The sequence below is a fragment of the Macrosteles quadrilineatus genome, unplaced genomic scaffold, assembly GCF_028750875.1.
Source record: "Macrosteles quadrilineatus isolate MER2022 unplaced genomic scaffold, UCM_ALF_1.0 Scaffold_74__1_contigs__length_567022, whole genome shotgun sequence".
In the NCBI taxonomy this organism is placed as follows: Eukaryota; Metazoa; Arthropoda; class Insecta; order Hemiptera; family Cicadellidae; genus Macrosteles; species Macrosteles quadrilineatus.
The window spans coordinates 124,718-152,119 of NW_026542667.1; the positions used below are offsets into that span (position 1 = coordinate 124,718).

General features: G+C 36.5%; 1 protein-coding gene across 1 annotated transcript in view; it reads left to right on the plus strand.

Moving 5' to 3' along the window:
- LOC128981987 (probable dolichyl pyrophosphate Glc1Man9GlcNAc2 alpha-1,3-glucosyltransferase) overlaps nucleotides 1-24,452 on the plus strand; it is a 78,110-nt gene extending 53,658 nt beyond the window's left edge. Inside the window, exons 6-8 of the mRNA XM_054401017.1 lie at nucleotides 5,912-6,045; nucleotides 15,817-15,956; nucleotides 23,832-24,452. Of these exons, the coding sequence (XP_054256992.1) occupies nucleotides 5,912-6,045; nucleotides 15,817-15,956; nucleotides 23,832-24,249 (692 nt within the window). The 3' untranslated portion in view covers nucleotides 24,250-24,452. The remainder of the gene's footprint in view (nucleotides 1-5,911; nucleotides 6,046-15,816; nucleotides 15,957-23,831) is intronic.
- The last annotated feature ends 2,950 nt before the right edge of the window (nucleotides 24,453-27,402 follow it).

Below are 27,402 nucleotides of genomic sequence, written 5' to 3' on the forward strand. Positions count from 1 at the left end.
GTACCTAATTTACCATTAACTTCTCAAAGACCATTCAGGGAGAAAAGACTTCCAAAATACCTACAAGATTATGCACACAATTTTAACCAGGGGAGAATGTGATGATTTCTAATATCCTTGATATTACAACTTTGATCAGCTGTCCTGGTTACTATGCAAATTTAACTTGTTTATTTGTGTTGTTCTGTTTTGTTGGTTTTTACTCAAATAAAGCCTTAGAATTTGTAAAAGGTTTATTCATTATTTCAACAAAAACACACATGGCATTTTCTCTGGAGCCGTGGGTTGCTAGGGATGGCAGGAATCGGCTCCTGAAAATGTCACAGAGAGGTGCAGAATTGTTAGACTCTTAGGTTTTTAAATTTTCTCCTGTTTCCCAGTTATTCAAATTCAAAACTTCTTTAGGCTATTTGTTTCATGTACAGCAATACAATAAATAGTGTCACAGTTCCTTAACCCTTCAACGCGGGACTTAATATGGCATGACCGGCCCCTCGTGCGGTACTTATTTTGCAATGCAGGCCCTAATTGTGCAATACTTTGAAAAAAGATCCATTACTCTGGTTGTATGTATCCTAACAACATATTTTTTTCACTAAATTGTTAAGAAATACATGCACTACAATAAACACACAGGATAACATATTTTTAATTTAAAAAAAATATTTGTAATACTTGTAATATAATGAGATTTTTAAGGTACTTCGGTGGCTCCCGAATAAAACGTTCTAACAAGTTTTATGAGAAAAAAAGCATTATGGTGGTATACATAACTGTATGTTTATTGTAGAGTACTTATTTTTTACCCTAATACCCTATATAGCGAAAGCTTGCATAAATAGGGCGCGATAGGTTTTTGGTAGTCGCAAACTATTTTTGCAACATATGCTAAAAGTTTAATTATTCTATATATGTCATATTAATAGAATTTTTTACCTAACTGGTTTATAATTGCTCTACAAATAACACATACTAAAGTATTTTCCAAATTAACAGTATTTATTTGACAAGCCTACCTGTCAGAAGACAAGTTTGGTGTGATAATCCTTGAAACAGTTGATGAGGCAAAGTCCAGCTTGGCAGTCAGGACACCAGTACACACTATCTTTTCTCACACCATGCTTCCAACACACAACACACCTTTTCTGGGGATATTGTTTCTTTCCTGTTGCTGGAATGTTCTCGATGAAGTGTCTTTCGGTAAGCCTGGCAGGCCTAGGTTCCGTGCCTGGCCTTCCATGCACCGGCCTTTGTACCTCTGCCCCATACTTGTGGATCAGATCCTTTATTAGCTGAAGCCTAAAATCCACGTGTTTACCATCTGGGTTTTGAGTTTTCCATATGATATAAGAGCTCAAAACCTATAGGATGTTATAGGATGATATAGGATGATATAGGATGTTGAGAAGGCGCTTGAAAAGTTTTACATACCATTTGAGTCCACGTTTTCGCTCCAACAGAAAACTGTTAAGCATTTGGTCCCTGAGATCCACTCCTCCCATCTGTTTGTTGTATTCATAGACAAGAATAGGTTTCATTTGTTGAACACCTGATTTGTTGGTCCTAGCTTTAATTTCATGATTGTGTAGTGCTTGTCTTTCCATTTTAGAACCATGACGTTGCCACTCCCCCGAAATTTCCCCCTTCTCAAGTTTTACATCCTTTATTTGTTGTGGGACATTTTTCCTAGACAGTTTTAGTGGCCCACATGTATCCGTTTTCCTGTTTTTTAGGAATGCTGATAACTCTGGCGAATTGTACCAATTGTCCATCCATACTACGTGACCTTTGTCTAACAACGGTTCCATCAGTTTGATCACAATAGTTGTAGATTTGTTAGAGTCTGGTGGTACAATAGGACAGGTCACTTGAGAGGTTTTCCCTGTATAAACAAGTAGGGACTATGGGACCAGGGGTTTATGAGGGGTTTTATGGGGTAAAAATTGGTTTTTCCCATTTTTGACCCTAAAAACTTGAAATGTAGCAATTTCTTTCCAAACTATTTTGTAGAGCTTAAAAAAACAAATAATGTAGTATATTGAAGCGTTGTTATGCGCCTAATGGTTACGGAGAAAATTCCAAAAATCTGTAAATTTAAAATTCCCATGATATTCTTATGGAGAATAAGTAAACTGTTGTAGTTTGCTTGTTTATGAACATATTTTGATCAAATTAGGAAAATGCATTCATTTCATACAAAACTATTACATTTTACAAAAAAAAATACCTTTTTACCCTCCCTGTTGCAGCAAACCTAAGTACTCGTTAAAATATTGTTATTTAAATAGGGAATAAATGTGATATTTTTAAGGAGATACTTTAGTGGAAATTCGGTCAGGCAAATGGAAATTTGCTTAGTCTGCAGGTTTGCTGAGGCAGGGGTATTGACTAATTAAAATTTCACAAAGGTTTTGTTTGGTTGTACCTCCATACACACAAACTCCATAAGATATATGGTATTGCAAGTGGGCATGAAAGAAATTTTTTATAACTTTTGAATTACAAAGATAGTACAATCTAAATACATAAACTCCTGAGTTTATTTATGCTAAAAGATGGTCTGTAAGCAGGTCCCAACTAAAATGGTTATTAATATAAACTCCCAAAAATTTTGTTGTGTCTACCCTTTCTATTAAATTTAAAATCATTCTTGTTTTGGTTTTGTTTTGTAGTGAAATGAATGTAATTAGTCTTCTGCCAGTGTAATATTAGATTATTGGAAGAAAAAAAGTCCCGAAGTTTGCCTAATTCCATGAATGAATTTATTTCCATTTCCAAGCCAGTCTTTGCAGACATAATAAGATTAGAGTCATCTGCATATAGTATAAGTTGATTTTTATGTCTTTAAGTTTACTTAGATAGTTTGGCGTATTATTGATGTAGATAATACATAATAAAAGTCCAAGTATTGACCCTTGTGGTACCCCGTGTTTGATCGGTTGCAAAATTGATTGATATTTTATAACTTGATTTCCTTCTCTTTTTGATATTTCTACATATTGACTCCTATTTTGAAGGTTACTTTCAAACCAATTTAAATATGAGTTGTTGACGCCTATACTACTTAATTTTTCAAATATTATGCCACGGGATATGCTGTCAAAGGCTTAAGATAAATCCAAAAAAATTCCAGGTACTATGTTTTTCTTATCCATGGATTTAATTACTGACTCAATGAAACTGATTAGAGCGGTATTGTCAGATTTGTCCTGTCTAAAACCATAAGACTGGTACCACTTTTGAAATTTTGAGTTGCTCTAGAAAAATCCTGAAATGAACGAAGCGTTGACTAAATGAACTAAAGGCTTGATGAGTGGATCCCTTTCCTGTCCTGTTGATTTTCTCTTGTTCTTGATTTCTTTATAGCTAAAAAGACAAAAATACCTGGAGACAGAGTCACACAACATCCACATTTTGATGCCCCAACGATGTAGGTGATTGTTGGGCAGGTATTGCATTATTTGGGAATGACTCTTAGTGCCAACCAGGCTTTCATCAATTGAAATCTCACGATGAGAGGTCTAATAGGTCCTGAAAATCCTGTCAGCATGTTCCATTTAGCACAGGGATCAAAATTTGGATCTCCTGGTGTAGCCAAAGTGCTATTGTCGACTATGTGGAATAATTGCAACAGACACTCAAACCTGTTCCTACTAAACATTTTGCCAAACCAAGGTGTTTGAAGAGATTTTGTCGACCAATAGTTTTAAATAGTCGGCTTTCTTACCAGACCCATGTTCATAATTGTGGCAATGAAGGTCTTCATTTCCGGGTGGGTTACATTTTTCCAATCTCTGGCGCGTGAATTTACAGTTAAGTTGTGTATATGCCCATTGATACAGTCGCTGGCATACTGGTTGGTCTTCAGCACAAAATAATTTAGAAGATTTACTGTGAAAAATCAATTAAAGGAGGTCCCTAGAGGCCAAAAACACCATCCGTTCAAATTCATATATATATATATATATATATGTGTGTGTCCGTTAGCGCGATAACTCAAGCAAAATTGATCCAATTTTGATGAAATTTGGTACAAACATGTAAACCTACATTTATTCGAACGAGTTCGCGATCCAGCATAATCGGACCATGGGAACAGGGGTGTATGAGGGGTTTTATGGGGTAAAAATGGGTTTTTCCCATTTTTGACCCTAAAAACATAAAATTTTTGAATTTCTTTCCCAACCATTTTCTAGAGCTTAAAAAAAGAAATAATTTAGTATATTGAAGCATTGTTGTATGCCTAACGGTCACGGAGAAAATTAAAAAAAATGCAAATATAAAATTCCCATGTTATTCTTATGGAGAAAATGAAAACTGTTGTAGTTTAGGCCTACTTGTTTATGGATATATGTTGATCAAATTTGGCAAACTTATTTATTTCATCCTATACTATTGTTGTTTGGTCAAAAAACACTGTTTACCTTCCCCGTAGCAGCAAACCTAAGCACTCGTTATATCTAATGTTATTTAAATTGGGAATAAATATGACTTATTTATGGAAGTATTTTAGTAAATATGTAATCAGACAAGTTGAAATTCGCTTAGTCTGCAGGTTTGCTGCGGCGGGGGTATTTACATATATACCAGTTATGTTTCCTATTACCCCACCAATTTGTTTATTTGGGGTAGGCCTACAGTAGACTCTCGCTCATCCGTACTAATTTTCATATATTTCATGTTCACTATTTTTATATGTTTTTTACCATATTCCATCTGTGATAATGTTAGAAATTTTGTTTTTAAGTTAGGCTAGGATTTTTATTACTGTAATTAATTTTCATATATTTCATGTTCACTATTTTGATATGTTTTTTACCATATTCCATCTGTGATACCCTAATGTTAGAAATTTTGTCCCTCTATGTTCATTGTTACACCTGTGATAACCATTAGCCTTTTTAAGAAAGACCCACTATTATTCACTATTATTCATAATTTAAGTTTGTTAAGTTTGCCTATTTAAAAAAAATATATTTTAAACCTGTTAAATGTTAAACTAAGGGCAGCCTATATTTTGGAATTTTCATGTCAAATTTTATTAATTATAAGTATTGCATCTTATATCTTTTTACAATAATAATGACGATGTCAATTACAATAATGTATTGTTTAAAGACTGAATAAATGACTATTCAATGACTAATGTGGCGGACGTCCGGTCCGGATGACGAAAAATCCGGACTATGGAGAGTCGAGCAAGTACAGTACTGTATATAGCCGTTTTTTTTTTCAATTTTGTTCAAGGTCCACAGTATTGATATCCGTGCAAATGCAGTTCCACCGGTAATAATTTTTACAACCGTGTTTTTATCATCCGAGGTAGTCCCGGTCCCGTTTAGCTGGGATAATCGGACTTCCAACAGTACTGTGCCGACAAAAAACAATTGCCGATCCGGACTAGCGGGAGTTCGAACAAGGCCGATCCGGATGAGCGAGAGTCTACTGCAATAAGAAACAGGGCATTATTCAGGATAATACATATAGAGGCTGTATATAATTGAGATAAAACCAAAACAAAGCATTTTATTAAGAGGCTCTATTAAAATATAAAATGTTTACTGAAGAGATTATGAGTAAACACAGTAGTAAAATTAGTAAAAATAACAATTTTTGAGAAAACCCGACTTTCAGTAGGTAAAGTTTTTGAGGGGATCCACTTTAAATATTGATTTTTGTATCTAAAAAATATATGAATACCTTGAAATTTGTATGATATATTATATAGGATGGTTCAAGGTACCTGTGTGATTTTTTCACATTTTTCAACACATAGGCTACATAAATTTATAAATACAAATGTTTCTTATTCCGTTCTACCCTAACATTTATACTTTATGAACTGTGGGGTGTGAGTTTTTTTTTTACATGTTTAATATTTAGTGAACTTAAAATTTATTTTTCATTTTAGCAAAATGTTTGGGGATAAAGGTTGCCAACCAGAGAGCAAGTATGACTGGAGGTTTGGTCCAGGAGTTCCACCACACAATTCTGCCAACTGTGCCACCCTTGGCCACGTTCATCCTTACTTTCATCTCAATAACAGTAAGTTTTACATTAATTTTTATTTTGAGATTTGTACAGACTGGATAAAGTTATAAAGAATATCCACCCAGGTGTTCACATAGTGCGAATTACAAAAATTGTTGTAACTATTCAGAATTGGTTTTGTCAGTTATCAAGTTATAAAGAATATCTACCCAGGTGTTCACACAGTGCAAATTACTAAAATTGTTGCAACTATTCAGGATTGGTTTTGTCAGTTATCAAGCTATAAAGAATATCTACCCAGGTGTTCATATAGTGCAAATTACTAAAATTGTTGCAACTATTCAGGATTGGTTTTGTCAGTTATCAAGTTATAAAGAATATCTACCCAGGTGTTCACACAGTGCAAATTACTAAAATTGTTGCAACTATTCAGGATTGGTTTTGTCAGTGTGCATTTACAGCAACTAATTGGGAATTTTGTCAACATTTTTGGAACATTAAGTGATTCCGATTCCAAATTCAATTATGTTTTATGAATGCATTTAAAATTGTGAAATCAATACATGCTTACCAAGAGCATGTTATCTATATGTAGAATTTAGAATGTCATACACATTTAATACATAATTACAACGTTACAACTATAAAATAATTGTAAAATACTAGCCACGTACTTTAAAAAATCATTAATAGGCCCCTATCCAATTCTTGAGTTTTAATTTCTATACAAACTAACCTTACCTAATAAAACTTCTAGGAGTAGGCTTAGTTAAAACAATAACATAATTAATTGTACAGCTTAAGTAATAGATCAATACTAGTTTAATTGTAAATAACCAGAAAACTGAAAATATAATTTTTAATCTTAACTACTCTATTTATAAGGATATTAAATCTGTGAAGTTGCTAGGCATATATTTAGACAGCAGATTAAGTTGGGATAGTCACTTAGAGCAATTGTGTAAGAAACTGGCCAGAGTGGTTTGTCTTCTCAGAAAACTAAGACACTGTGTTACTGCAGATATGCTGATTACTGCATACTATGCTTTTTTTCATTCCCATCTACGATATGGTATAACCTTATGGGGCAACTCTTGCAGTGCACAGACTGCTCTTGGATGGCAAAAAAAGGCACTGAGAGCAATCAAGAATAAACCACAAAGACAGTCTTGTAAACCAATATTCAAAGAATTACAAATAATGACTTTGCCTAATCTATATATTTACTGTTGTCTAATAGATGTTAAGGAGTCTTTGAAAAATTTTACAACTAGAAACGAAACTCATCAGTACTATACTAGGAATAACTATCAATTAGATTATAGATATATCAACACCACAGCATCTTTTTGCTCGACAAGGCGTTTCAATGTGTAATATGTAGTGTTCCACCTTGTTGGCTCCTCTTGTACTAATCGGTGTTGTGGAAGGTTGAGAGTCTTCTGCAGGTTCTTCAGCACCTTTGTGTTTTTCGCAGATTATTTTTAAACTCCCCACGACCTTTTTTGCCTTCTTCACAACGTTTGAATGGTTTAAAAAACCATCCTTTACGACAAGTTGTACTGTGTGGGCCCCTTGTATGAGTATCCCTCATATTTGCTGTTGTTAACAGCAGCAGTAATATCTGCCCCATTGCCTCTTGCTGTACCCACCACTTTGTTTTCTATTCCCCAATCTTCAAAAACTTCTTTTAGGAAGTTTGAGATGTTCTCTCCTGTGTGGCTTATTTAAGGAAATGGCACACACTCGAGGCCCTTGTGGACCATTGCTTTTGATTTCGGGCAGACGAAATGACCTGTTACAGCCATAAAATCACAATTCGCCACAGAGGTCCACATGTCTGTGGTTATGGCTACAGGTTTGACATAGATGAGATAATCTTTTATTTTATGTAGCAGGTCATGTAAATCAGCAGGCGTACATGTAAATCAAAATTTTTTGCAAAAATGGTTACATTGTACCGAGGTTCAAAGTGACTTAGCAATCCTAAAAACCCCTTATCCTCTACAATAGATACTGGTTGTAGGTCAAGGCACATCATTTGAGCTATTAAATTGCCAATCTTAACAGCCCTTGGGTCATTTCTAGTAAATTATTTCTATCATAAAGTTATTGGATTGTTTTTTGCCTTTTAACAGGCAGTGGAATTGATTTAGGATATGTAGCAGGGCTTTTCTTTGTTGGGGGATTGGGTGGATGAGGCACAACTCATGTGGGACTGCAGTAGTCATAAAAGTTGAGTAAAGTAGGCCTAGATGTTCCTAGACTAGTACTAGGCCTACCAGGTTGATCTATATCTTCATCATGATAACCTAGCAGCTGGTAATTTTCCTGTCTTTGTTGTTTTAAGACTCAAAAATTCGAGTGCGTGAAAAGTTCTAATGTGTTTAGACAAGTTATATGTGGTATATGACTTACCACCTCTTGATAAACGCTTTTTGTATATATTAGATAGCAAAAGAGCTTTCTTCATTTTCTTTTGTTAACAAGTCCCACACATCACTTTTCTTCCTTTTAGACAGTAGGAATCTTCATATTGTAGGTGTTTTTCTTTATATAGGATGATAACGATAGTAAATGTCTTTTAAAATCTCTATTTCTTCTACTTGGTGGCGGTTCTATGACTTTCCTATGTTTCCTTGGTTACCAAATCGGTTCTTTCAATGATTGCTCAAGAAATACAGTACCCTGTCAATTCATTTTTCTTTTTGGTAAAATATATCAAATTGTCCAGGCTTTCTCGATTTTTTACACTGTAATATGTACGAATTTAAATTAAAATAGTAAATATTTAATTTCAACATTGAAAAATAAATAACAGCAATTAAATTATACGGCTGATCAAAATGTAAACAAATTTTTTTCTTCATAAGGATAACATGGGAACTTTAAAAGCCACTGGGGCAGAGCTCAAGGGACTTTTTTCAAAAATGTAAGGTCAGTTTTCAAATCTATGCGACATGCTCTTTCCAATGACACGTCAATGGATAAAATCGGATTAGTTCAATCGAAAAATTTTGTGTTGGCGTATTAATTATCTATCTATCTATATATTAATAGGCAAGCATGTTTCTTTAAAACCTTTTTTCTCAGCTCATGTGTATCGTAGGGAAAATCTACGCATACCGTCAGAAAGCTATTTTCCTGTAGGTGTGCAGAATCCCTTTATAAATTAAAATAGGCTCAAAAATAAGCACAAAAAATGAATTTGAAATTTTAAAAAATTAACATGGGTCTTATGGGTTGCTATGGTGATGACAAAATAACAACACAATATAAACAGAAAATCAAAACAAATGGAAGACATTCCAATCACATGTTTTATTTACAGTGTGGGATGAAAATAGAGAAATTTGTACAATACATACTTTTGGTCGATTTTTCGACCACGGGGCGTGCTCTCGTATACCGGGTGTCCATAAATGAATATCGGGGTTTTAACTCTTTATAATATTAATTACATTAAACTTACAGTTATAAATGATATGTCACATGAAAGAGCAACTCAAACAGTTTTATATACAAGCTTACAAGTGTTCTATGTGAGCACCATTTGTCACACGGCACACATCAAGTCTATAGCTGAGTTCTTCCCAAACGTTGAGCAGTGTGTCTTCAGTAATTGTTGCAACAGCTGCTTCAATCCTGTTTCGTAATTCATGGAGGTCAGCTGGTAATGGAGGCACATACACACGATCCTTGATGAAACCCCAAAGGTAGAAATCGCATGGCGTTAGGTCGGGTGAACGTGGAGGCCACGCATAGCAAGCTCTGTCATTGGGTCCCTTGCGGCCAATCCAGCGGTCGGGTAAAGTTACGTTCAACCAACCGCGTACTTCGTTATGCCAGTGAGGTGGCGCGCCATCTTGCTGGAAAATGAAATTCTCTGGTTCATATTGTTCCAATTGAGGGAAGAGCCATTGCTCTAGTGTATCAAGGTAAGAAGTACCAGTAACAGTAGCTTCACCAAAAAAGAAAGGTCCGTAAACTTTCCGCCGGGATACGGCACAAAAAACATTGATTTTAGGGGAGTCTCGTTGCACTTGTACGACCTCATGAGGATTTTTTGAGCCCCATATCCGCACATTATGAGTGTTAACATGTCCACTGAGGTGAAAGGTCGATTCATCACTGAAAACAACATGATCTAGAAAATCTTCATCGTCATTTAACAGCATTACGTTAGCGAAGTTGGCACGTAAACCATGGTCTGCAGGCTTTAGAGCCTGTAACAACTGTAAACGATAAGGACGTAGTTGCAATCGTTTCCTTAAAACTTTCCAAACAGTCGACTTAGCAATTTCTAATTCACGACTAGCCTTCCGAACTGATTTCTTTGGGCTACGAGTGAACGACTCTCTCACTCGCTCAACATCCTCTTCGCTAACTCTTGGTCGTCCCGTGCTCTTCCCTTTACAAAGGCAGCCTGTATCTTCAAACTGATGAAACCATCTACGGATGTTATTGTCACTTGGAGGATCACACCCGAACTTAATGCGGAACGCACGTTGCACAGTAACTACAGATTCAGTCTTTGCAAACTGCAAAACACAAAACGCTTTCTGTTCACTAGTCGCCATCTTTGCTACTACCGCTTTCTAGCGGATCGCGGTGTAAACATTTCACGCGCATGCGCACTGGTGCTAACGAATAAAACTGTTTGAGTTGCTCTTTCATGTGACATATCATTTATAACTGTAAGTTTAATGTAATTAATATTATAAAGCGTTAAAACCCCGATATTCATTTATGGACACCCGGTAGATTAATTTTAATATTAGTAAGATGAAATCTGTATGTTTAAGGTCACTTAAAATGTTATTTATGGCTGTTATGTTCCTTTGATTCATTCTGGACATGACTTTTCATAAGCAACCTTTATTCAACAAGATATTATCCATGTTTTGGATCGTCTTGCACTAAAACAAAAACAACCTATCAACTAATTATATAAACAATATTATTACATCATCAGTAGGATCTGGATCATCAATGTTTAAAGATCCTTCAGATTCCTCATTGGCTGGAGTTTGGAGGTTTTCCTCATTGGAGGATTGGATTTTGCCCTTCTGCCGTTTGGCAATGTCTGCTTTGAAGGCAGCCACGTCCTCATTCACTGCCTTCCAGAAGTCGTACAGAGACTCGTCTCTCAGAAGGAAGACCCCCCCCCTCCCCTCCCTCCAGGGTTCGTGTCCCTTGGTTGAATCGCTGTATTTTTTTCCAATCCCAATCTTCATCTCAGAGTATTGAAGGTAGTTTGTAAGGTCCTTCAGTTTGTTCTCGAGGTAGCTTATGCTGTACTGATGATGATGTCGATTTTTATCTACCAAGATCCCATAGTGGACGTTGTCGGGATTTAAATCCATAAGGCCAGTTGCCTAAAAAACCACTTTGGATTGTTTTTGCCGTGAGACACTTGTCCATTACTTTTTTGAGGACAGGGGAAAATGCCTCCATCTTCATCCTTCTCCCATCGTTCCTTTATTTGTCCACTCCTTTTTCCATCCACTTTTCAAAGGTCGGAAAACTGATACGTCCATCAGATGAAGAAGATGGGTCGAATATGGGTACAGGGCCACAACTTCAATTTGCTTTTCTGAACAAAAGTTTGAAAGGTGGAGGCTTAGATGAGAAGTGTGGCTATCTATAAACAGAACTATAGGGAAGGTGGTTCCAGTGCACGCACACCAACTAAAAAAATACATAACTACATATAGCAGTAAAATACATTACTTATGTATTCGAAAAATGTGGCGCAGGTCATCCATCCAGACTCGCTTTTGGATATTGCCCAATCATCAGGAAATGCCTGGGCAATGGCTGCTGGTATTCGTTCATATGGGTAGAGCACCATTATAGTTGGCGTCAAACGCCTAGCAACGTTGCCGTTGACCAACATGGTCCAACATTCTTTCTCGTTGTTACCCGCGAGCTGAGTGCATGGCAACGCTGGTGGCGCTAAAGCTCTCTCAAAACACTTAATGCTTTTTACCATGCGGTTGGCATTCTGGGTTATAGTAGTATGTTTTCTGTGCCTGTAGTCGCAAATGGATATCTGCGATGGGTGCTCTACCGGGAGTTGTTCTTTGTGACAGGAAGACAGTTAAAATGATTTGATCAACCAGATTCAGACGGAAACCTGTAAAATGCATTTTCTTCTTGGTAATCTTGCGAAAAATGCAGAAGCTATAGACGAGGGCTATATCCATCAAATATAAAAACATTTTCTAGTATGCTTTGATACTGCGCCTCATGATGGGGAACGACACCAGCAGCTGATCTTGGCGATCAAACCCCAACATTCCTTTATTATAATCGATTTCTGCATTAGGCTTCTTGATTTTAACCTCAGTGTCTCTTATGTTTAAAATTTTCGATATCTTCATGTCGATTCCATCATGCATTGATGAAATATATGAACGTCTCTGCAGTCCTTCCACTTCATTGCCAACAAACCTCACCCAGATCGCCTCATTTCTTCTCTAGTTTCTAAAACTGTGCAAAACAAACACAGGGCATGCATTGACTGGATGCTATTGCTGTTCCCATTGCATAACACGCAAAAGAGAGGTAAGCCTATTTCATAATAGTGGTGATGATTACCAATTATCCAGAAACACTACATATCCTTTTTGAAAAAGCGTTGCATGAGGTCCAGTATGACAGAAACATCGACTTTGTCATTCCAACATAGGTTTTGAATACTGAGCAGTAGCCTGAACTTGACTTGTACGTCTTCATTTCTTCCTTTGAAACTGGTTGCCATTGGACTTCTGATTTCAGGGTTTTACTGCTTTCATCAAGGAATTGTTTTTTCAGCAGTGGTTGGTTTCCATGCATAACATTTCGTAGAACTCCTCCCCTAAAAATTCATAAAAACATTCTAGCTCAGTTGGATCATTTCCCAGGCTACGAATAGGGGAGAGTGGGGGAACTGTGCGCACCTAAGCTAAATCTCTTATAAGTCATGTATACTTATAGGTAAATTAAAAAATACGTTTTCTAACCATTCCTAGTATATTCTGGATTCAGAGGATTAAGTTCTAAACTAATCGGTCTAATAAATATTTTTACATACATTAATTAGTACAAGTATGCAAAAGCGCACATTTCCCCAACTGCTGGGTAACTGTGCGCATGAGGTGGGGTAACTGTGTGCATGGTATGCAGAAATAGGATGTAACTTTGGGTGAGCAGTAATATAAGGTTGTCATCAAAGTTTGTTTAATGATATAATAATATTATTACACGTCATTGAAAACGAAATTAGAATGCAGTAGTATTGTTACATTGTTAGGTTACTGTGTTAAAAAACAAACATGAAGGACTCAGTGAAAAAACTAAAACCTAAATTTACAAAAATCACAGATGTAATTCTTAGGGGAGTCTCATCCTGTGCACTCAGCATGGCTCCAACCGGAACAATACACACATCTGTACCACATCTCTTTGTCTTTTCCAATGTCTCCACAGATGGAACAAACGTCAGTTGAAGTCTTGTCTACAGCATTTGGGTCCAAAAAATCATTGACTTCAAAGTCGCTGTCTTCTTGACAAAGGGGCTCGTTTACAGATTCTTCAGAAGACTCGTCATCAACAACTGTTTTGCTTTTAGTTCTACCTTTCTTGCACCTGGAGTTGGATTGAGAAGGCCTTACAAGTTGTTTTCCCTTGGATTTATTAAAACTATTCTCTACATTCAAGTTCAACATTCTGGCTGATTTTTTCACGTCCCTTTCTTTTTTCTTCATTGTATTTATTTTCCTTTTTCTCTCAACTTCTTCAAGTTTTACTTTCATGGGAGTGGCTGTAAGGATTTCTGAATGTTGTTTTTCCCCCTTTTTTTCATTGATGGTGTTAGTATTCTTTGGGAGTGGAGAAAACTCCATAAAACAGTTTTTTGTGTCTTTTGATGTTGAAGGCACAGGGTTTTGTGTGCCAGATGGTACTCCACTTGTAACAATAGGCCTACTAGATTCAGAATTATTGCCTTCATTTGGCCTATCATCTTCTTCCACAGTATTACAGTCTCGACTTTGAGGTTGTAAAGTCTCACAGCTCACAACAGAAATCTCTTGATTATTTGCATAGTTTGATGCTGCAAACTCCTCTGCAGAAAATTTGTTTGGGTTGAACGGATAAATGCCTGCCGATCGAAAGCCAGAGGAGGCATTCTGCATAGTGGCAACTTTCATGAATGCTTTGTTTAGCAGCTCGGCAACATCGTACTCGGTGATTTTTGTGTGGCCAGTTGATGTTAAATAGAAATCATACTCTCTATATAGCATGTTTTTAAGAGGACCGAAGAATGTCAAATCAAGCGGTTGGAGCCTATGAGAGGTGTGGGGAGGCAGAGAAACAACGTGGATGAAGTTTTTCCTACAAAACTCATAAATCTCCAACAAAATATGGCTACTGTGGTTGTCCAAGAGAAGTAAAATTGGATCAGTCTCCGTAGGGTGAGCATGTTCTTTGAAATGATTCAGCCACTTTAAAAACACATCCTCGTTACTCCAGCCGTTTGGAGTGCACGTATAGACAGCTCCAAGGGGTCCATTTCGCTGCAATAACGGTGACATTCTTGCCCTCGGGTACACCATCAGGGGAGGGATGAATTGCCCTGCTGCATTTGCTGCAAATAGAGCGGTGATGTTTCTGCCTCTTTCAGCTGATGTAGCAGCGCCTATCTTCTTTGCCCCCTTGGGTCCCAAAACCTTTGGGCATCTCTTTTGAACGGTGGTAATTCCCGTCTCGTCCTGGTTATAAATTCGATGAGGAGGGAATTGATTTTTCTTTAATTCAGATTCTAAGTTGGAATAAAACAAACCAACTTCTTCTTTGTTAAAAGCACAAATTCTGTTAATGCTAGTGCCTTCAGGTTGTCTTAGTTTTATTTCTGGTTTACGCTTTAGAAATCCGTACAATTAATCCTTGCCTGCAAGGCCCAAATCCTTATTGAAATTATGTTTAATTTCGTTCGATTCTGCATAATTGAATACGAGACGCCTCAATTCCTTTGGCGTGATGCCATAAAACAAATTGCAAAGTGTCAATATGTAGTCCTTGAGCTGGAGTTCAGTTTCCGGATGAAAAAGGGGCCTACGACCAAGAGGTTCAACTTTCACTTGATTTAAGCCCAGTAAAAGCTGTTTCCTTAAGGTCGATTCAGGAATTCCGTAAGTTCTCCCAGCTTCCCGTATTTTTTTTATTTTCTCGGATGTCGTGAAGTGCTTTATTTAGTGTCTCGATAGAATATGATTGTTTTTCTGTCTTCCTGACGTAGTTTCTGGGCATCTGGAAGGAAATAAATGAATGTTACAAGCTTACCATTGCATCACATGAGGGGGAATTGTGCGCACCGCTGCGCACAGTTACCCGAAACAGTCGCGAAATTCAGTTTTGGACATATCAAGGAAAATATCGCGTATACCGGGGTTTCAGACACACCTACGTATTCATAAAGACTTAAAGATTAATAATAACTACGATTTAGTAAGTTAAAGATTAATGCAAAGGCTTACCTTCTTATTTCATGGGCGACAAATATAACAACATAACCTATACCGTGCTGTCACTGGCTGTTGTAATGGCGGCGTGGTGAGCGGGAATATCAGTTCCTACTCCCTCCGCTAGGTTTCAGCACCGACTGGAGCACTCTACGATTTTTTGAAATTTGAAAAAAAAGTGGTGCGCCCAATTACCCGCTGCGCACAGTTCCCCCACTCTCCCCTATTACAAGGATTTACACCAGGTGTGCCAGAAAAGTTTATCTCATTAATAATATGTTTACTGCTTATAATGAAAAGTTGATTCTGATGTTCACAGCCTAGCCTGGTGAAGCTGTGGAAGTGCCCAGGCAACCCACTCCACTTTGTCAGGTGTTTGGTGCTCTGCGCTCTCTCAGCCTTTATGTTTGGGTGGCACGTACACGAGAAGGCCATTCTCATTGTCATTGTACCTCTAACGTAAGTATGTCAACTCCACTGATATAGAAAAGGATGGGAAAATAAAAATAATGGGTTCGTTAGACTGAGGGTACTCAGAAGTCAGTTCTAGGAGTGTGCGAATAGCAATTTTTGGGTTAAAATCAAATCAAATCAAATAATATTTTCGAATACGGAATAGTACTGAGCAAATATTTACATTTTACCCATGGCCTAATTTTGGCTCTTAAGTATACATGTATAAGTAAGTATTGTACAATATATTTCCATTTCAATCTATGGAGTTTAAATCCCTCATTGATATTTTCTATTTTGAATATCCTACTAATTCAATGTGATATCCTATAAAGCAAAGATGAAAGTAAGACTCCGACAAAATAATAATAAACCAAGTTTTTAATTAAAAACAATTTATACAAATTGGTAAATACAAAGAGATCATAAAACAAAACGGTACACTACTTTTGTAAAACTCAAGTAGCATATGTTGGAAGTATGAATAATCCATTAACCCTAGAGCTGGCACCAGTGTAACGCTGTACTGGCATAGGGATATTATTGATTATGTAATATCATTTATAAACCATCATAAAAATTAGAAATAGCAACATAACTATGGATTATTATATATCATCTTGTTCAGAATAAGACAAAGAACAATAATATAGGTGGTTTACATGGTTACCACAAAAAAATGTTTCTAGTTTTTCCGAATTGTAGGCATTATTAATTTTTTTATAAAATGTGTTTATATTCCGCTGTGTAGCTAAGTGCAGGTAAGACTTATCATCATAAGGTAAATTGTAAAATTGTAGTAAATTTTGTGCTGATTCCAAAAATATATAGTTTATATAGCTTATTTTGTGTATTTTGTTTGATAGCCCTATTATTATGTTGACCGTACCCCCGTGCTAGTACCAAATAATCATCCAACCCAGGTCATGTACAAAACCGTACACCTTATACACTAATATATTACATACAATCACGTGCAAAGGGCCTATATCTAAAATTTTATGAAATTAGCTAATGAATAAAAAAGTCATGCAAAAGGTTATTTATTTACTTACATACATAAATACAATCCCTCCAATAACATTATTCTGATTCGCTCGACATCATGTTCTTGGTTTGGATATGATTTCATACTATAGGTGGCTAAGAATATTGTCCATGCAGGTTGTGGCAGTTCTTTTATCCTGGGCAGTTAGCTAATACTTACACAATGAGTTTGTAGGCTATTGTTTTTGTATCCCGAACTACTAACACAGTCTCCGAACTTTACCTGATTCCCAAAACACTTCACAACAGTTACTATACACTTACATGCTGTTAGTCTTCATAAAACTGCTAAAGTTATAGGCCTATTCTATAAACTAACACATACAAATAAAATAAAAGATGTCAACATATTTACATTATTTACAAATAGGCCTAGGCCTAGATAGGCCTACATTGTGTGTTCAGTTTAGGCCTACTTTACTCCGAATCACTTGAATCCCTAGCACGCTTCCGTCCAACGCTTCTCAAAGGCCTAGGGTAGTGTTCCAGAAGGTGGTAGCAGTTTTGGTGCACTCCACAGTTACACCCAGGGCAGAAGTAACTGGTTCGCTTCTTTATGCCTTTAGATTCACAAACAGAGCAAAGGCAATTGTTCTTGTTAGGTAGGAGGGTCAGCTGGTGAGTCGGTGACAGGACATTATGATTCGGATTATGTGTTCTAGTTGGGGATTCAACCTGAGGCCTGGTAAGATCAGTTACTATGGAAACTAAGAATTCCCTTCTGCTGAGTGGTTTGTCGGTATTGAACTTGTACAAGATGTAGGCATTGTGCAGGAACATGTCGATGAAGTTTGTGAAGATTTTTTCCAGTATTTTCTGGTGCCTCTTGAACAGGTGTTGTGGTACATACATTTGTCCTTTACATCCACACCTCCCATGTACTTATTATACTTTTTGATCAGAGGAGGTTTGATAGCTTCATTCCCACTGTTGCTTCTGACTAGCAGGTTTTCCGCATGGCAGGCAGTAGTAAGGCAATAGACCGGTTTCCTTTTTTTAGTTTCTTTAAACCCACCAAGAGTATATCTTTTTTTCGAAAATACACAATTTATGTAGGCTGTTGGTTCTTTGATAAAAGGCTCTTAGAGAGATCTTTGCTGTTCTTTCTAACAGTTCCAGTTAGGTATGTCGGTCTAGGAGTTTTTCAGCTAGAGTATTTTTGTATACCAATTATCTGTGAATAAATGGTATCCCTTAAATAAAAAATTAGTCTGGGTCAATAGATGTCTAGGTCACTTTCTGTGCTAGGGATCATCTCCACCAGATAGGAATTTTTTACCACTGTACAATTCTGAATACAAAACATAGCTTGTCTCACTATCGCAGATTTCAAACTTTTTTAGGCCAAAGCGGCAGTGCCTTTTGTTTGGCATGTACCGTATGTATGTCACTCTATTTTTCATTCCTATGAGTGATTCAATACAAATATGTTGGTTGGGTACGAAATGTGATCTAAAATTGTTATTTAGTTCATTGATATAAGGCCTAACTTTATTCCATGGGTCATGTCCATCAAAGTATATAACACAACTGGTAGATAGGAGATTTGGGATAAAAAGCGCGCCGTTTCAGCAACCTTCCCCCACCACAAAGGGGGACTCGATGCAGATATGTCAGTTCCTCAAGCCGTGCACGCGGTTGTTAATACGCTCCTGGCCGTGCATACAATAGGTTGACTGCAACTGAAGTTATATATTCGGAATCTGCATTAGCTGCAGAATCTGACAGTATAAATATAATCTATAATATTAAAACGAAACAGTGTTTTTTTATTTCACGATTCTGAATCAACCACTCGACGGATTTTCATGATTTTTGTGTTGAAAGAAAGATAATTTTGAGAACTAGGGAATCTCAAAGCCATAATTTTAGTTTAGGGTCCCAGTTTTTTAGAAATTAAGTTTTAATTTTTAAAAAGTCTAGCAGCCGACGCTAAGATTCTAAACTAGCTTTTGGCATAAAATAATTTGCTTAACATAACAGCTGTAAACATTCAGCTTTTGTGTCACAAATTCAGCATTTGGATAAAAATGTAAAGACATACTTAGGGTTGACTTATTTATACTATGTGTAATGCTAATCATTGATACGTTCAATCCTTCGATAAGAGGATGACAGATTTTTTAAATATACTAGGATGTTCAAAGGATTTCTTAAATAAAAATCTTTGCAATCTTCGGTTTGTTTTAGTGCAACATAATTTGTTTTAACTAACAGCTGGTTAAATATAAACTATGGAACCATGAGGTTATTTTATTTACTCTTATTTTGTCATTGATTATAGGAAATAAGTAAGATTAGTAGAGATAATTAGACCACAGTTTAAAATAGTTTAGACCACAGTACAAATCGAGGCTCTGTACACGAGTCTTAATAAAAAAGGATAAATGCAAATTATTTTACTGCTCCACTTTTCAAGGAAAGAATAGAAAAATAACAATGTTTACATGTTTTAATTCTTCATGGTAGCTTTTTGTTTACAATTAATGTTTGTCTGCTTTAACTTTGTTTGGATTATGCCCGGAAATATTGATGTCATAAAAAGAAGATCAATAATAATCAGGAATCACGATTTTAAATTACCACCACAACCTCAGCCGGGTTTTATACAAAGATAAACAGATGGATGACATAGATGGAACACATTCACTTAGGATACTGCAATTAGACAAACCATTCTTTTATGAAATCGTGTTCAGTTGTGGTTACGTTTGGGGGTGCCTATATCAGCGCCCCCAAACACGAAAATATCACTTTTATTTCAACTATGAATATATTGTAGTTTAAATTAACTAATATGGGAAATTACGATGTACATTTATTCAATGAGGGTGGGTAATTATCAAGGATAGAACTGATAACGGTATGGATAGTAAACATTGACAATTACGTCATTAGCTTTACTAGCGTGTTTACTTTTTATATTCCTGCAACATGTTACCAGTTCTTTTTTTTCAAATAAATGTTATTTGAACCAAACAGCTGTTTCAAAACAAACTGTTATTGTTTTTACTTTTCTTTGTTTACACTTATTTATTTAGTAATCAATGCAGTGAAATTGATATAAAGGATAGGTGTGACGATTAGTTTTGATGTTAGGACACCAAAGTTAAATTATGTGTACTGTGAATTTTATTGGATATTATCGTTTTATTTAAGGTCGTTTCTATTCAGACCTACTGGAAATTGTGTATAGTAGTTGTATTGTGGTGATAATAATTATGGAAGAGGAAGGTATGCTATGGAAGGTAGTATCGTTGACTAGGTCTATACACTTCTCAATTGACTATTACCATTGACTATTGGATACAGAAGTTGTATAATATAAAGAAGTGTTGTATTAATAGTCAAAGCTATTGCTCTCTCTACTGTAGGCTACTTATTATCAGTGTGCGTCTGTGCGAATCGGCTGCAAATCTCACTTCAACGCATTTCACATTGTAAAAATTGCAGAATTGCTGTTTTATTGTAAAATTATCAGATTTAAAATGCATATTGTATAGGCCTATGATGGAATTAAAACTTATTTGGTCACACAACATTTGTTTAAAGATGATTTTTCACATTAAAACTGCAAGACACTTTGTCTTTATATGTGTAAACTAGCTTATCTGAATTGTACACGGTTTTAACTGACTACTGAATTCCCGTACGTAGGACGGGCTAACACCTCGTCTTATTTAAGTCGTAATTTGAATTTTAACAACTAAAAATGTTAAACAAATATCACACCTTGACATAAAAAAGTTACTAAGCGAGGATTTTTTTTATTTTTTGGTCAGAAACAAACTTTAAGCGACAAAATTGTAGCTAATGAGATGATCTTCAGCATATAACCAAGCAATTTCAAATAACATTTTCTAGTCGTGAGTAATGGAGTAATTAGTAACGCAAAGAGGTTCTTTATAAATCGCCCCGCGGGCCGTTCTCCCTGGTTCCGCTGATCTTTTCGTTTACGGTACTCCCAGAAACGTTTTGAGTACAACCAATAGTTATATTAAATACATATTTATTACAGGTAACACATAACTAGATACTGTAAATTAAAATATAAATGTAGACTAGATGTTCAGGGACAGGCAATCCTAATTTGTTTAGTTGTAACAAGGGATTGTTTACTATCTGCTTTGTTTGGTAATTAATGAGTGATTTCAAGTCTTAGGGTTTATTTATTTATTTATACCAAAAATTCATATACAAAATTGTTACATTCTTCTTTACTCTTCTTTTAACTAATTTCATTGCACAAAAACCTCGATCTGCTAACGTTACTTGTAACGACTACCCACAATATTATTAATATTATTTTATTAATACATATGAATTTTTACTACAATCCTCTAACTTTATATACTAAAACTTTCAATTTAAACCAATGTTACTTTCGTCAATACATACACAATTCCTCATTTACTATTTCCATTTTTTACCAACACCTTTATAAAACTCAATCTGCAAAAATTTAATTACCAACTACTGCTAATTAGCCACCACCCCACAATGGGGTGGTGACGAGCCAAAGGCGAGTTACTTTTATTCTGTTTTTCGTAATCCTGTAGTAACCTCAGAGTAGGCCACAACTTTTACTACATTTGGAAGCAAAAATAGAGCCCAGATGTTACCATTACCATTCCTTAATTTGTCTGCATCAGGATGTTCAGGGCAGTTAGCAAGAAGTAATAATGCTCTAAGAAGCAGCTTCTGTTTTTTTTTCAAAAAGGTTTTGACCGATGTATCAAGGCTGTTATGAAAAAGACAAGTATTGAAAGAAAAGTTTGGTGTGGTAATCCTTCAATCAGTTGACAAGGCAAAGTCCAGCTTGGCAGTCAGGACACTATAGTTCGGCCGCTTAGAAAACGACCTGCGCGCTAATGCTAAACCAATGCTAATGTTAAACCAATGCCGAACTATAGTAAACACTCTCTTTTCTCCCACCTCGCTTACAACAATGCTCTGGGATTTTTTCCCGGAGAACTTAACTAACAGCCAATCACCGACTTCGGAGTCTTTGAACACTAAATGTTTTTCATCTTCTGGTAGATCTTCATTTAACTCTTCCGAAAATTCCTTCAGCGAAAGTAGGTCATCATCAGGGTTGGAGCTCAAGTCCGATTCGTCTTCGATCTGTTTCCTCTTCCTCTTCCTGGGTGGAGACAAGTCAGATGGTGCTGTCAGATGTTCGACACCAGTAGAAATTGAGGGGTTTGAGCTCTCAAGCACGTCGTCTTGGGAAACACTTTTCCCTGGTACGACATTAAGCCTTTTTTTTACCTTTCTTCTGGCTGCGCCAAGAGTTCAAGCTTGGAGAGTAATTCTATTACCCCTTCTCCAACCGAATTTCTGGCTTTCTTCGTTGGGGTTTCTGGTTGTGTGGTGGTGGGAAGTTTTTCTAAAACTACTTGGGGGTCTAGGGGTACGATTCCACACACCTCAGCATTGGGGAAGCAATGCTTTAGCAGCATTGGGGATGATAGCACACATCAGGTCATTTAGGAGAGTTGGGAAATGTTTTTTTGCCAGGTTGGAGAGCCGACGATCTGCATTCAACTTCCATGTGCATAGGATATCCCTCCAGGCAGGTTTCAGGGGCCTAAAAAAGGCATTGAGCTTTTGGACATCTGGTCTTTATTGATTTTTCCAAAGCCTTTGCGAACATGACTCCCTTCTTGCCAGTTTGTATGTACTTCTTTAAAACTGAGCTTATGCCATCAATAATTGGCAAAACATATATAAGAGTAGGCAAGGAACTACTTGAGGCCAATGTAGTCCCACTATCTAGGGGCTTTAGAATAACTGTGTAGCCCTCAGCTAGTTCCTATTCATTCGATGTTAAGTTTTCAATTTTGACTGCACTGGCAAAATCAGCAGAAATTGGTTGTTTCAATTCTAGGAAGTGTAACAACATGCGGTGTTCGCTATTCCAGCGTGTTTCGCAATTTTGGACAAGGTGCAATGGTCATCCCTAACTGAATTTCAACCTGCACCTCCCACTACATCCTCAATGATATTTTCAATATTACAAACATTATTTACAATAGGATCATCATTGTCAAGATCAAATTTCTCCCCCTCATTACCTCATTCCTTAGGCTCTCATTATAGGCCTACCTCTTGCTGAGCAAAGTCAAAGTCTTCATTATCATTTGGATCTGATAAAAGTGTCTCATCGTCATCAATCCAACTATAAATTTCATTTGAATGTGCTATTGTTACTAAAAAATAAGTCATTTATATATATTAATCCCCTAAAAACTTAAAATTACACTGAGTTTACAACACAGCTCAATAAACACAAACTAGACACGAAACAGTTCGCTAAACTGCCGTGGGTAGCAGCACGCGGCGGCCTGTCACTGTGCTACCATGTACGTCAAACCACAGTGCAGACGGCATTTGCCTTGCGTACGGTGTACGTCAAACCACGTTGAGGAAAGAATGGTTGACAGTCTTTTCAGTGGTTGACAGGGTGACTTTTATAACGATGAAATAAATATTGTCCTTGAAATAGGTGTGTAGTATTAAATTACTATTCAGATTTTGAATATTCACACACCTAAATATGACACTGTAACTATAATTTGTGAAGTATGCATGTCTATTGTAAAAGGTCCAATGTAACTAAGAGTGCAATATCCATAATTGATAATTCGCAGGTATAAACTAGGTATAAACTAGCAATCTTAAAACTAAGTGAGCATTACCACAAACTCTTCTACCTAGCCAGTATTTATAGAACGTAATACTATACCTATTGAGCATTTCTTAAACAAACTTTATCCTAAGTTAAACATTCAAAAGCTTTGGACAGAATTAACAGAGTGTGTTGTCCCGCAGATTGCTGGCTGTGGTGTGGCGTAAGGAGGCTCAAGTCTACCTTCTGTTGTCCACTGTGGGCCACTTCTCTCTATTCCCTCTACTCTTTACTCCGTCGGAGAACTACATCAAGGTGGTTTTGTTCCTGCTGCACTCTGTGTACGCATTCCAGAAACTCTCCTCACTGTTCGACATCACCGAGGGTCGACATCTGCCACTGCTCTCGGTCGCCGAGTCTCTCTACGTGTTTAGTCTTGCAGCTCTGTTTGTCACAGAGTACGCTGTGTTTCCTCTGATAGGTCTGACAGCCAAGTATCCGTTCCTTCCGCTCATGTTGACCTCAGTACACTGCGCTATGGGCGTTCTGTACTGTTGGCTTAGGTACTACTGGCATTTCATGACGATGGACAAAACTAACCGCAAGCGAAAAGCTTATTAATTGATACAATTTTAGTTAAATTTGTGAATTTAGTTATGCTTTCTGCACAACGTGTTAAAAGACTTTTTGTTTAACATGCTAGTCTCGGTTGTGTGAATTGCACATAAGTAAGTCATCTACCAAGTGACATCTAGACATATTGAAATTTAATGTAATGTTATATATTTTTTGTCAAGTCTATTTACAGAAATATTTAAAGAATACATATGCATATTTATTTCTATATCAGCGGCATGTATATATATTAAATTTATAGATAGACAGTAACACCTCTTTTTAACTGTCACTGTCAGACTAAAGTCACTATGAATAGTGGATATTGTAACAAAAGTATAATATGAATCTAACTTTAACTACATTGAAATTCAACTGGTAGAAGTGTAAACCAATTGAACCAATTCTAGAAATGGAAAAATGTTTTGTAAATCATACAATTCCTATATTATACAACAAATCACCCATGAGCCTGACTGAAACAATAATTACTTTAACCCATTGATTTTAACTTGCGCAAGACCTTTAGCAGCAATTAATTTCCCATGGAGCTCACTGTTTTGATTGTAGCCTTAACGGTGATGCTGCGATAGGAGCGCTAGCTGGAATTGGCATGGTTGTCAATATATGTTCCACAAAATTCAACCGAAAATCAGTGTAATGCATGCTTTGATTTTCTTATAGACACAGAATGCAGGGTCATGTCCATTAAATAAAAAAAATATCCTCTTTTATGCTTTGACGGTACGCCGCATTATGGTAAAACTAGACAGGACTTGTTCCTGCCGGTCAACCCCCAACATACATCGATTGTACTCAATGATACATTTTGGTTTTACTATGTCAATTTCCTGATTTCCTTGTTTGACTTTCTTAAAAACTGTCATATCAATGTCCTCGTGCATAGATGGCAACATATGGACATCTTTCCTATCACTCCATTTGATAGCTAAAACCCAGACTGTTTGATGCTTCTCCTTTTTCCAGTTTAGCTTCCTTGAATGCCTGAGGCATACACCTCCTGTTCCTACAGCATGAGTGTCATTTTGGGCTAATTTGGTGTATAAGAGAGGGGAAGAATACCAGTTGTCAAGATATACAATGTAACCTGTATGCATAAAAGGTTGCATCAAATCAAGAACCACAGCCTCACTTGCCAATACATCCTTCTCCTTATCTTCGACAACATACATTTTGAAACAGCAACAATACCCCGAAGAAGATTCTCATACCTTATAAATTTGTACACCAAATCTAGCCCTTTTTTGGGGTTGTACTGTATTATGCCCATTCTTGCCATCATTTTCAAAAGGGTCTCGTCGAGCAACATCTCTTTCTGGCTCAATCATAATTATGTCGAAATTTGGTTTCTAGGTAATTTATCACAGGCCTGATTTTTTTCAGCTTGTCTTGATTGACTTCGGTCTCATCTGAATCATTGTAAAAATGTAGGAACCTCGATATACTCAAAAATCTCTCACATGACATGGTATTTGAAAAGATAGGAGTTTTGATGATTTTCCTATGGGACCAATACTGCTTTATATCTGGTTTTCTGATCTGTCCCATATTCACATGTAATGAGAAATTAACCTTCAATTCGTCTACAGTTACATCATTCTATTTGTCATCAGACTTGAATTTTTTCCTGTCTGGGGTTGCTAAAAGCTTACGCGCATAATCATTAGTTTTGACACATAGCATGTTCCAAAACTTATCCCCTGCAAACTGCATAAAGGTTTGCAGTTCTAATGGATTTTCCCCATGGGCCCGCAAAGAATACACATTTATGCAGGGTACCCAACAGAAATCAATATTTTTGGGTATGTTTTTTCATCAACCCAAGGCCAGTTGCTGTCTTCAAACTTCTGTTTCTTAGCCTTCGGTGGTTTAGTACTGGTACTACTTTGATAGACCTATGTGTTTTTACAGGCTTAGTTTTTTGGGCTGGATTACATATCTTAGTAACCTTAGGCTTAGGCCTAGCTGGTTTGGGTTTGCAAATGTTACTTGTAGGAATTTGACTACATTCCGTAGGCTTAGAACTTTAAATTTCAGAAAATTTACTCTTTACTGCGGTTGATTCAGGTCGTACATAAAAACTAGTACTCGGGACAGGATCATTGGATTGGCCATAAAAACTAATATTAGGGACAGGTTCAATAGATTGGCCTTCATCAATAACATTTTGGGAAGCAGAGTCATCTGCTTTGTTTTCATTTTCAGTATCTAGGTTTAGGCCTAGCTCATTTTCATTCTCGGGCCTGTTACATTCTATATCTTGTTCATTCTGAAGACTACCTAATTCTAATTCATTACCTGAATTAGGAAAATTATTACCATCAAAGTCATAAAAAAACATGGCCGATTTCCTTATGTGAGATGTATCCAACACTAAGATAATCCACCGGTGTTTCATAATTATGTTCGTGCTGGATAATTTCATAATCAAATCCATTATCACTAACACCATCTAAACTTAGATCATTGTCACTGTCTAATAATTTATCTAATTCAGAATAATTATGTAAACTGTTATCAATTTTACACAAGAAACATAACCACAAATACAAACAGAACACTCTACTCAACACCTGTGCAACAGATTACTCGTCTATTTTCCAAGACACAGGACCCATAACCAACCAGGCAAAACTAAATATCCTAATACAGCTAAAAGACAGTCAATGAACATGCCAGAGCGATCTATCGGAAAAGCAACAAACTACGTCGGGCGCAACGAGTCAGACTCGGTGTGTCTACCCCAATGGTTGTACGGTACAAAATAGGCAATAATATAACAAATAAAAACTTGAATGATAAGGCTGAGCTTGAAGATAAGCAGCCAACTTGAGAATGTCTGGCCCAAGATTCACTCTGAGGGGCTTTGTTCATTTATGAATCTGAGCCAAGCTCTCCTGAGAGGTTATATTTTCACAAAATTTGTACAAGGGCGCCCATGATTGAATGAGAATTTTAATTTTGTTCATATCACTAAGAGTCGTTGAGTCTAATTATTTTGTCTTTAATTGAATTTTTATTTCGTTAAATAATCTCATACTTCTAAAATCATTGAGCACAGTTACCAATGGTCCAAGAATGAATATAACACACACCATGCTAATCGATCCTGACATACTAAAAAGTCACCATGTTCCA